This window comes from Rhinolophus sinicus, linkage group LG04 (assembly GCF_036562045.2).
Source record: "Rhinolophus sinicus isolate RSC01 linkage group LG04, ASM3656204v1, whole genome shotgun sequence".
Classification (NCBI taxonomy): domain Eukaryota; kingdom Metazoa; phylum Chordata; class Mammalia; order Chiroptera; family Rhinolophidae; genus Rhinolophus; species Rhinolophus sinicus.
In genome coordinates, this window is record NC_133754.1 from 5780201 (window position 1) to 5792958 (window position 12758).

General features: G+C 41.8%; 1 protein-coding gene across 1 annotated transcript in view; it reads right to left on the bottom strand.

The window, feature by feature from the left end:
• The window catches only part of GPALPP1 (GPALPP motifs containing 1), a 30616-nt gene extending 17884 nt beyond the window's left edge, over positions 1–12732 (bottom strand). Inside the window, exons 1-4 of the mRNA XM_019756986.2 lie at positions 12527–12732; positions 5000–5132; positions 4077–4184; positions 1341–1449 (exon numbers count right to left, since the gene is read on the bottom strand). Coding sequence (XP_019612545.2) covers positions 1341–1449; positions 4077–4184; positions 5000–5132; positions 12527–12614 — 438 coding nt within the window. The 5' untranslated portion in view covers positions 12615–12732. The remainder of the gene's footprint in view (positions 1–1340; positions 1450–4076; positions 4185–4999; positions 5133–12526) is intronic.
• Positions 12733–12758: the final 26 nt, after the last annotated feature.

Genomic DNA, 12758 nt, shown 5'->3' on the forward strand with positions numbered 1-12758 from the left:
AATGACCTCACTGAGGTGACAGGCCAGCGAAAAAACTGCAGGTGTGGCAGGCCAGCCCCACAGACATCTAGGGAAGACCGCTTTGGAGACGTAGCAGGTATAAAGGCCAGCGGTAGGAGGCGGCCTGGTGTGTCTGAGAAGGTACAGCAAGGGGGCCAGTGTGGCCAGGACAAAACCAGAGCGGAGTCCGGGAGCTTGTGGAGGCCCGACTGCAGAGGGCAGTGGGACTCGGGCTTTGTGCAGAGGAGCAATGTCAGGTTGGGAGTGGAGTGCCGTAACCTGACTGCGTTTCACACAGGCCGCTGCAGCTGCCGTGCTGGGAAGAGGCAGTAAGGGAACACGGCGAAAGCATGGTGGCCAATAAACAGGTGATGTACGATACTGAGTTGGCCCCGGGTGGCAGCACAAGTGGCTGGATTCTGGACGTCTTCGGAAGGTAGGAACAACGGAATTTGTTGACTGATTTGTTCCGGTGACTATATGCCTGACACACTGTAGTAGGTGCTCTACTGTTGAAAGCATGAACAAATGACGTGGAAGTTCAAGATCTTAGCCATGGCATTGCATTTCCTTTACTAACAACCGCAGTGTAACTGCTGAATTCTCAGGAGATAAACATACAGGAAGCCACGGAGGGTAACAGAATGAACAGGTGCTTTAAAGTCTCAAGAACTGGGTTTAAGCCTTGGCTTTGGTAAGTACAAACTGTGCCATCTTGAGTAAGTCACCCAATTTCTCTGGTTTTTAGCATCTGTAAGATGTGGATCATATCTATATCATAAGGCCGTGGAGAATATAAAAATAATATCCACATGAGGAAAACGCATCACCAATTATAAATCTCAGCTATTGGTGAAGACCTGGCTTCTAACAAGAAAACAGTCTTCACACTTGACTCCAAAATCATTTGCTCTATATTTTTATAAAATGACTGACCCACCAGTACCTGTTATACAGAGGTACCAGCGCGAGGTAGGAGGAGAGTTAACTCCAAGGTAAAGATCATTGTTGAAAACTTCCCCAGCTTTCTCTGTTCCGAGTCAAATCACATCGGTTCCTTAAAATTTCCATCATGTTCTATTTTCTAGCACTCTGAAGCTTCCTTTCAGGGATCAGAGGCATGAGGAGATAACACCCTGCCAGCATCACGTTATTTTCCTAACAGAATCTCAGTCTAGGACAAGCCTTTGGTCTCACCGACTTATGCTGCGATCCTGACTTAGCCTGAGTGTGCCTGGGTCTTACACCGCATGCAACTCGAACGACTGCAGTCGTCACTGTGTCAAGTGGCATGTGCTACATCTTATCCAGCTCATCCTGTACTTGAAAATTTTCCAAACCTTAGAGTTGAAATGTGATGATACTTGTTGTCCTGGATCATCTCTGGCTTTGTCACTTTTCTGTGTAGATTTAATAAAACCAGGTGGCAACGCAGGACCTATGATAGGCCTGAAAAATAAAATGTACCTTTATCATTCTCTCTGACTTTAAAAAGCAGTTTTCAGAATCAAAGTTCACAAAAATAATAAAAAGCCAGATAATGACAAGTGTTGACAATGAGAATTTTACTTAACATATTCTTTTAATTCTATAACCTAGTATTTTTCCACTTAAATATCTTTAAAAAAATTAATTTTTGCATTTTTACTTTCTATTTGTTAGTCAATGATTAGATACTAAACCAGTAATTCTCAACCTTTATGGCAGTGGCGTATACCCACTTCTTAAAGAACTATGTTAAAATTAAAATATAGATATAATTTTTATTTAACATAGTTCTTTCAGGAAGATTTTTTTTTTTTTTTTTTTTTTTTAAGTCCGAAGATGTTTTTCTATTTTGTGTCTTGGCTTTCTTTTTGTTTTTAACTTTTAAGTGTGTTTTTCCAGGACCCATCAGATCCAAGTAATTGTTTCAATCTAGTTGTGGAGGGCACAGCTGACTGGCCCACGTGGGGATCGAACTGGCAACCTTGTTGTTAAAAGCCCTCTAACCAACTGAACTAACCGGTCTCCCCTTGACTTTCAGTTTTAATATTCACTGTCCACTGAAAAATACCTTAGGGGCACTATAATTATAGTCAGAACTACTTAAGTATAAATTGAGCTCTAAGGTCATACACAGCACATGCGTACAATGGATGTCAGCAGTTTATGGTGACACGCGCCGAGATGGTACAAAAATCTAAGCATTAATCTAAGTCCTCACCAATAATCCAGTGACAGTGTGGACGTGGACAAGAAAGAAAAGAGTTCACCTGAGACCCACAGAAAACAAGAACGGTGCCGTGCTAACCACACTGCAGCCACTGCACCTTTCTGCTCGAAGGAATGGAAACAACCCTGCCTGGCATACGTCACTCCATTTTCCAGGTGAGCAATATAATGCTGAAGGGCAATACAAACTAGTAAGTGGCAGAGCTGAGCTGGAGCCCTGGTCCACTTGATGAAAAATTCATTTTCTTTCAAGCTGCTCTACTGCCACATTCTGAGGGAACTGTCATCAGCCCAAAAGGGAGAAGTGCATAAATGCTGGGTCTTAAAAAGAGAACACCTTGCTTTGTGTAGAGAAAAAAAATAAAAGGTATTTTCTATTCTTCTTCATACTTCTAAGGTTCTTCATCCTTTGTTTCGTACCCAAGTGCTTTCCAGAGATGTTACCGTGCCAGTATTAGCAACCAACATGGTTCTGACATCCTACGCTGAATTTTCTGATTGTTCAGTTAGAGCCTCAGACAGGCCTCCTGGCAGAGGGAAAATAGCACTGGAAGTCAGGAGGTCCAGGTGCTGATCTGAGCCATTGCACAACCTCTGCTCTTGGTTCAAAAACCTCTCTGGGCCAAAACAACTCTGTGTATGAAGTCTGGCATGTTAGGAAGATCATACTAGCTATCATTTATCAGCTGTAAGGAAGCACTACTTGGGTTTTGTCTACAAATGCAATTATAGCTTAATTCTCTGGCCTCAGGGAATGTGAGGACAAACTTACTGACACACAGACTCTTAAAGTACACTAAAGGAATATAACCACGGCATCTCATGGCTGCATAAAGGGTTCTGCCAACACTGTATGCTACCACACATATATTTTGTTACTGCCAAAATACAATTCTCAAAAAAGAAACTGCTACACATCTAATAATTCATTTTCTTAAAGGGAATATTATATCCTTAGCAAATTTTTTGTAAAGAGCCAGATAGGAAACTTTAGGCTTTGAGGGTCACAGTTGGGTCTCTGTCACATATTTGTCTTTGTTTTTTAACGACCCTTTAGAAATCAATCTTAGCTTGGGTGCCATACAAAAACAGACAGTGGATTGACTATTCCTGTTATTTCTGAAACTTAGGAGCTGACAAATGTGATGATAAACTCTGAAAATAAAATGAACAACAGCCCTTTTTACTTGTTCTTGCGTATTAGTATATAGTGTTATGAATTAGACAATTTGGTGTGTAATTTCATATTCAGCATTTAAAAATGTTACAATTCCAGGAAGATAGGAATCAATATTTACTATGCCCTTACTCTGTGTCAGGCCCCATATAAGATATACACTCATGTATATGTACATAAATATGAAATTTCAATCACAATTCTGTAAGGTACGTGCTGTTATTTCATAGATGACAAATTTGAGGTTCAGAGAAGTTACTCAAGTTGTCTAGTTTGGCACATAGGGATTTGCTTCTTCTATCAATAAATAATTAAGAAAAAAGCCTGAATCCAAGTCAAATACCAGGACTGTCGGCCCCACGTCTACCACTCACTTTGTGGGCAACCTTATCTGTTTAAAAAAGGGAGGAAAAGGATGCGGTTGTACCCAGCCCATCACAAGCACTTCTGTGAGTACAAATAGATGTGGAAAATTTTTTATAAACTATGAAAATGTCATGTACATATAAATATTTTTATTATAGGAAATTTTATAACTACTTTTATTTAAATCATTTTTATTACATGATTTTCAAATGTTATATAAAACGTAAGTTAAAAAAGAATGTCAGACATCTCTTTAATGAATTCAGACACTAGTTGAAATATTTAGAAAAGACTGGCCCTAAACATTACACATTATCACCTTGGAGGAGAATCATCTTGCTTTTTAAATCCAGGAGGAAGGGCTGGTCCAAAAAACCCTTCATCATCGTCATCGTCATCACCATCACCTTGATTTCGCCTCTGTTTTCTGAAAACACAGTAGTGTAACTTTATACATATACGTCAACACTTTTTTCCAGAGAAATTTTAATTTTTACATTTATAAAAATTTTAATTTGTAACTTCAACTAGTTGTATAAATACTGAAACAATAATCTTGCCAAATAAAAAACGGATACACAGTAAGTCTTCTAATCTTTTCCTGGAATTTATTTTTGGCCTAAAATGTTACACATTGGTTTTACTTCTTTACAGCAGTACTGTATCAATTTTCTATATATTCTGTGGTATTCAAGACTCCACTCAATGAGGCTTCAAATAATAGTCTACTTGCTAGATGTTTTTGAGCAAAAAGTTTATGACTTTGGCTTTTAATCTCATTTAAGGAAGAGTTTTTACATTGATATTTCTGTCCCAGAATCTTTAAAATGCATCAAAAAAACCTTGCTACCCAATAACAAACAAAGATTTGACATCTTATTTACATGGACCTGTGGTAAGGCTAGGTTAGAGGGAAATCATTCATTTAACTTAAACGAAAAACGTACACTGCATATACAATTTAAAAAAAAAAATTCTATGGTTTATTTAGAATAGTCACTTTAATATTGCCTTAAGGAAAAATTCTTTGTAGGAATTTTATTGAAATTCTAGGTATGTCCACAGCTATGTCCTACTAGAATACATTTTTTTGTAGAAGGTATAGTTCACAAGGAAATGTCATGTGAAATGATTTCTTCCTGCGCTGTATAAATTCAGCTGTGACACCCCCTTATAGCCATCTGTCCCAGCCAGTGTATTCTAGGTTTGAAGCTTAGTTTATCATTTCAGTAAATGACTGACCTTGCAGTTGGGCCAGTGTCGTCTTCTTCAGATTCTTGATTTCCTTCTTCGTCAAAAGAGCTACTGTCCTCATCGCTGTCTGATGATCCTGAACTACTGCTTTTATAATCAGGGGGTAGGGCTGGTCCTGCAACTGAAGAAGATGCCTCATGTATGTTGTAACTAGTCATGACTGTCCCAATGAGCTCCCTCGCTGACATTTTGTACATTCTTTTCTGAAATTCACAGCACTGGCTGGCTATCATTTGTTACGGAATTTAATCTCATTTGCTCCTGTTTTGTGTACAGTGGTTTTGTCTTTCCAACTCCAGGAAGGCAGACCCCAAGTCTTGCATAGTATAACGGAGAGATCCACAAAAACTTTAATACCCAAACTTATAAGTCTAATAATAACATTTAATTTCCCTGACATCTTGCAATCTTTGCTTTGGTTGCAATTTTGGTTGGTACAACTGCTGAAACAGTTTCATGAAATTATTTTTCTTACACAGCATTTGATAGATAATACATAATGGAGCGAACTAAACAACAAATTTGCCATTCTATACTCTGATATACCAAAAATCAAAACTATCCATTCTAACTTCTAACTGGTTTCATTCCTTCTTCTGGGTCCACTCAACAGAGAGACTTGCTGTCACTTTCCGTCTCAGCAGAATTACAATGCACGATGTCACTGCATGATGTCATGATGTCGCATAGACACAAATGTCTAAGTTGATCCTATGCAGTGATGCTGAAATTCCATTTCCATAGTTCTAAGCTTGGATGTATATCAGAATTGCCAAAATCTTTTTTATTTTTCCCCTTTCTTCCACCTCCCCCCCTCCCCCCAACTCTGATTCAAGCTGTTGTTTCTCAGTCTAGTTATGTAGGACACAGCTCCCTGGCCCATGCTGGTATTATGAGCCTTGCGCTCCCCCCAGCTGAGGTACTCGGTTGCCAGTCGTTGGCTGGCAGCTCACAGCAGCTCACGGCAGCTCTCGCCGGCTGCCAGCCACTCATGGAAGCTCACAACAGCCTGCACATGCCGACCTCCAGCTGCTCAAGGCAGCCCAGCTCCAGGGAGAGCTGTTCACAATCTTAGCTGTAAAGGGCACAGCTCACTGGGCCATGTGGGAATAGAACTGGCGACCTTGGTTTTAGGAGAACGGTGCTCCAACCACCTGATATTCCGGGCCGGCCCCAAAGTATCTTTTTAAGAAAAGATTCTGGGCTGTTTCCCAATGACCTGACTCAGTTGGCCTGGAAATATTATTTTCCAAAGAGCTTCCCAGGTATGCAGTTCATTCACAATTAATATTAACTAAAGCTTAAAAATAATAAAAGAAAAACTACATGTCTTGAGTTCTGATGTGACTTATGTGCACTGACCTATTGAACTCTGACAACAGCTCTATTAGGAAAATATTATTTCTATCTTACAGATGAGAAAACTGAGGCACAGAAAGCAACCTGCCAACATCACACAACTAAACAGTGGAGCTGGGATACGAACGCAGGAGTCTCATTTCAGAGGCTATATATACTAGACAACATTCAACAAAGAGTCGATATCCATCCACCCATCCAGCAAATACTTATTGAGTAAATACTTCTAGACAAACAACAAAGAACATAAGAGGTAACTGAATATATGGGAGGGTACTTTTAAAGACAGTGGTCAGGGAAGCCCTCTCTGAGAAGAAGACATCTGTATGGAGATGACAGTGGCCATGCAACAATCTGAGGGAAGAAAATTCTAGGAGGACGAACAGCTAGTGCACAAGTTGTGTGGAGAGAACAAGACTGATGTGCTTTAGCCCAAAGGCCTGTGTGGCTCAAGCACAGTAAGCAAAACAACAAGATGAAGCTGGATGCGATCAAGGCGTCAGACTGCGTGCTCTGGAGCCAGTCTCCAGCTTTGAATTTCAGCCACTTACTAACTGTGTGACTTGGATGTTATTTAAGCTTCCTGTGTCACACTCGTGACCTGCAAAATGTTAGTAATAGTTCCAAACTCACTGTGCTATAGATTACATCAGTTAATATAATCAAAGCACTTAGCACAGTATCTGCCACACAGTAAGTACTCAATAAATGCTAGTATAAGCTAGAGCAAAGATTTGGGATTTTAAATACAACAGGCAGGCACTGGGAGGTTTTAAGTCTGGGGAGACATAATCAGAATTACCGTAAAAACTGCTGGTGGACAATAGACGGGATCAGAAGTAGGGGAGATGAGTTAGAAATCTGATGAAAAAATGGTCTGATTTACAACATGCTTTGAAGGAAGGGCAAAAGAAGGAACAGAGGATGAGTCTTAGGTTTCTCCCCGATTGGCTAGCCAGGAGGATGGCAATGCAATTCTCAGTGTGGCCAAGCCAGGAGGGGAGAAGGTTTGGGGGGGAAGAGTCAAGAGCTTGTTTTTCACATCTTAGGTTTAACATGCCCATTGATAATTTCAGTGGTACTATCAGTGGTACTTGAGTATAGTAGTACACAGCTCAGGGGAGAAATCAGGGCCAGTTTCAGAACCACTGGTCTATTCTAAACTGTTTCCTATCCCCCCTGGGTGTATAACTAGGGAACCAGTAGCAGCAGCATGTGGCAGCGGGTTAGGAATGCTGCATCTCAGGCCTCACCCAGCTCTCGGAATCACAGCTTTTTAACAAGATCTCCCGGTGACACATGTGCACAGACAAGTTTGAGGCGCCCTGCCACGGAAGACAGAAAGGGGGTGACCAACTGTGCTGGTTGGTTTGCCTGGGACTAAGGGGCTTCCTGGAAGTGGGATTTTCAGTGCAAAAACCGGGACTATGCCAGGAACTGTGAGGTTAACCCAGTCTTTGTTTCTCAACTTGCAAGATGTTTGTACAACACAATAAAATCCTGAAAGGAGAGGGAAGAGAAGGAGGGACAGTGCGTGAGATACTGAAGGATTTTTAAGAATTCCATATCCCTTCTTGAAGATTCTGATTGGAAATCACTACACTGGGTAAGTACCGAATTTTTCCTACAAGAATAAAATTTCCATGCTGCTAAATCAAATGGAACTTTTTCAGTCTTCATCTTACTTGAAACATGTGACTATGGCTCACTCCCCTAAAACTGTCTTTTCTTCTGGCTTGTGATACCCCACTCTCAATTGTGTCCTGTTTTTTGGGCTGCTCCTTCTTTCTCCTCAACTAGTTTATCTTCTGCTAAACCTCCAAGTGTTAAAGACTCTCAAAGCTCAGTCTTAGGTCCCATTCTCTCCCCCAAGTGACCCTATTCGCACCCACCTTTAATTATCACATACTGTGTTTCCCCGAAAATAAGACCTAGCCGGACAATCAGCTCTAATGCGTCTTTTGGAGCAAAAATTAATGTAAGACCTGGTCTTATTTTACTATAAGACCAGATCTTATATAAGACCGAGACTTTATATTAATTTTTGCTCCAAAAGACGCATTAGAGCTGATTGTCCGGCTAGGTCTTATTTTCGGGGAAACAGGGTATATATAAACATATTTGTATGTCTAGTCCAGAACTCTTCTTAAGCGCAAATCTATCTACCTTTCCACATATATCTCCTTACAGTGTCACCCAAGAATTTCACACTAAATACATCCATCACTATACTCATTACTTTTATCCCAAGATCTGATCTTCCTCTAGCTGTTTCGATAAATGCTATCAGCATCACCCAGCTGCTTTACACCAGAAACCTGGAAGTCATCAGCCCCCCTTCCCCTCTTCATCCCTGATTCACCATGGCCTGCTGATTGCACCGTGCAACTCCTTGTGTCTTCCAGATCTTTCTACTTGTCTCCACGGTGATATGCAGCCTCAAGATGGCTCCCAACGATTCTTAACCTCCTGGTATCCATGGCCTTTATTTAGTTCCCTCCTCTACTGAATAGGAACAACCTACTTAACCAATAGGATGTTGAGCAAATGATGGTTAGGTCATAAAAAACATTGTGGCTTCCACTTTCTACTCCTTGGGGGTATCCAACTGCCACGTCACGAGGACACTCAAGCAACGCCACACAGAGGTCTGTTCCTTGTGTTTGAGATCCTGCTTATCTGCCTTCCTGCTGGAATGTGGGCATCCGACAGTGGCAACCTCATCTCCCCCCTCGCTTTCTGTTTCAGATACTGGTCTTCTCTGTTCCTGGAGCCAAAGTCTTCATACATGCTGTTCCCTCAGTCTCAGGGCTCCCTCTCACCCCTTAGTCTCACTAATTTCATTCATCTTTCAGAGCTGTTTGAAACTCACATTTGAGGCATTCAGGTATTATGGGCTGCCTGATGCGATACAATACGAAGTACACAGCTTTCTAAAATACAACATTTTCTTCATAACCAGAATATTCTTAGAATCATATATTCTTTTTTGTTGTCTTAGGGTCATTGTTTGGCGTATCGTGTATCTTTATAAATTAGAAATTTGAGACATTGAGAGTATACTGTTTAATTATTATTATTTTTTACTTTGGAAATGAGACTCTAAATTCAAGTTTCTTAAACTAGATACACAGGCCAATAAGCACATGAGGAGATGCTCAAAAATAAGTAACATTAGGGAAATGCAAATCGAAACCACAATGAGATATCACTTCATACCCATCAGAATGGCTATTATTAAAAGAAATAACAACAGAAAGTAACAAGAGTTGGTGAGGATATGGAGGAATTGGAGCCCCGGTGTATTACTGGGAATGTAAAATTGTGCAGCTGCTATGTCAAACACTGGTGGTTCCTCAAAAAGTTAAGCACAGAACTACCATATGATCCAGTAATTCCACTTCTAGGTATATACTCAGGAGAACTGAAAACAGGGACTCAGGTAGACATTTATATACCCATGGCCATAGCAGCATTATTCGTAATAGCCAAAAGATGAAAACAACACGTGTCCATAAACAGATGAATAGATACACAAAATGTGGTCCATACAGTACATACATACATGGAATATTATTCAGCCTTAAAAAGGAAGGAATTCCTGACTCATGCTACAACAAAGATGAACCTTGAAGACATTTATGCTAAGTGAAATAAGCCAGTCACACAAGGACAAATATTGTATGACTACTTAAATAGGGGTAGTCAAATTGACAGAGTTCGTACTATATTTTTCCATTTACATAAAGCACAAACGCATGCAAAACTTACCTCTGATGTTATAAATCTGGATGGTGGTTACCCTTTGGTTGAAAGAGGGAGGAGGCAGGTAGCGACTGGAGGATGGCCCCAGGGGATACAGTGAATTTCAAAGATACTGGTATTGATAAACTTTTTGAAAGTCCAGATAGAAGAAGAATGAGATCGAAAACTGATATCTGAAGATTTTTTTGGCAACTGTTTTAGGATCAACCATCTAGGCAGTTATGAAGGGAATGAAATTATAATAAGTGGGATTATGTGTTAAAAAAATGACATGTGCAAGATATTGTGCTTGATAAAGAGGTAGTCATTCAACAAATATTACAAAGGATCTTTCATGTGCCAGACAGGTTGGGGCAAGGTACGGGGGATATACACAGGTACACAGTGTTAAGTGCAGAAGGTGGGGGTGGGAGCGAATGCACACACAAGACAAGCAAAGAGGAGACAGTGGACAGAGAAGAGAACACCTGGAGTAACTGCTGGTAGAATGATGGAAGCAAATCATAATAGAAGTATCTAATTGGGAGATGGTGGTTGCTTACCTGCAAATCCTGCCTTGGTTTCAAATCTGGGAATATGGTGAACCAAAAGTAACATACATGTAGGAACCCAACTAAAAAACCTGGTTAACCTCACTTTTATTCAACCATGGTTGAATGGAACCTTCCTTGCTAAAATAAAAGCCTGACCTTTTAACAACTGTAACAGAAGGCAGATCTGGAAGGAAACTTCTAGTTGGAAATGTGGCCTTTGGGTAGTCAAATTGGATTGAGAAATGGGAGTTACTCTTTTCCAACTTTGGTCAGTCAGTCCCAGTCTACAAATCAGAACAAACATTAGAGGAGATAGATACGCATGGAGGAGTGTGAGAAGCATTTACTTGGCCAATGAAAAGTGCCTACTGTGTTAAGGCCAGAAAACCATAGTGCAATAGTGGAGACAGATAAGTCAACAAGTTATTGAAAAACAATGTATTACATGTGACGTGATTAAGCAGAAAAAACTCTGTGGGTAAAGAAGAAGGCGTGATAATGCTTGGAAGAGTTTGGTACGGCTTCACGACGGTGACATTTAAGTTGGGCCTTCAAGGATTGGATAAGAGGTTGCCAGGCATGTCAGGAGGTGCAGAGTGAAGCCAGACGGAGCTTAGAGAATTGAGGAACTGTGCAGAAACTCGGACTGGTTTGAGAACTGGGCTGTATGTGTCAGATGCAATGACAGAATTAGAGGCTAGGAAGGCAGGTCAGGGGCTAGAGAGCAAAACGTCTTCTCCAAGAGTCAGGGCATTGTGCATCCGAAGGTAATTAAGACACAAAAGTTAAGAGTACTGGTTTTGTTCTAATCAGGGCTCTACCACTTACTACCTGTCCGATCAGGGCAACAGCTTGGGCCTCAGTGTCTCCGATTATAATGAAAAAAGGGGGCTGAGCAATAAACCTGACAAACGCGGGGGGCGGGAGGGGGGAGAAGAAGGCACATGGCAGGCCTCACAAGCTCAGTGACCAAAAGTAACCACACAGGATGATCTGATCACAAATTCCTTGCTGGGCAGGTCGTAGCGGGTAGTCACACGCCAGGCCTATAGCTTCCTTAGCGAAGGTCAATCTTTACCGTAAGTGAATCCTGTCCATTGTTCTTATGTAACTAGAATAACATACCTTTGAAATGTCAGAGTAATTTTCTTTTTCTAGACCCCTCACAGGCACAGCCGCAGGCTCCAGAGCACAAGACCATAGAACCCCCCATTATCCTGTTCCCCCATACTATCTCTGTACTGTAAATGTTAACTATCCTGTACCCACCAACATAAGTGTTTCCTCATTTTGCTGTTTATTCAGTCCTAGAGATTTCCCTGCTTTGCCCTAATCTACCACCTCCTTTATCTACCACCAATAGATTTCATGTAGCTTCCTTACGTTTTCCCATTTGATTCTAAATACATAAAAGAAACTGCAAAACTGTTACTCTCCGGAGCATTTGCTCAATCCGTTGAGATCTTGCTTCCAGGCATGTCCTCAAAAATTTGGCTCAAATAAACGCTTATAAAACTTTTCTATAGGTTTGGAAGTTCTTTTGTAAACAGCAGTAATAACCTTTACCTTACGCAGTCGCTGGATCAAACGACTGCAAGTGTATGGATGGATAGTTGCGCACAGCGTGCAGCCGACTTTGCGTTAAATGGGAACGTTACTATGATTAGGAGGCTAAAACTCGCTTCTGAGGCCCCCACGGCCCCCTCCCCACTGTCACGGCTGGGGGAAGGTCACCCGGGGGGCAGCGCCCGCTCCCCACTCCTCCGCCCTCCCAGGCCTCAGACCTTCACTCAGAGAGCAAGGCCGGGCCAGAGAAGGGGCGGGCGGGCTCGGCGGGCAGGGGACGCGCGGGGCTCACCGGGGCTGGGGTCCCGCTCCTTGTCCTCCGCTGTCCCGAGGGCCTTGAAGCCCGGCGGCAGTGCTGGGCCGATCAGATCCCTCGCCATGCGCGGCTGCGGACGCTGGTCACGCAGGCAAGTCTAACCCCACACAGCGAAGCCCACCCAAAACGCAGCCCGCGATCCGTCGCAGATGCTGGAAGTTTTTCCGGCGCCGACCAATGACGTCGCAGCCTGTGATTGGCTGAGACG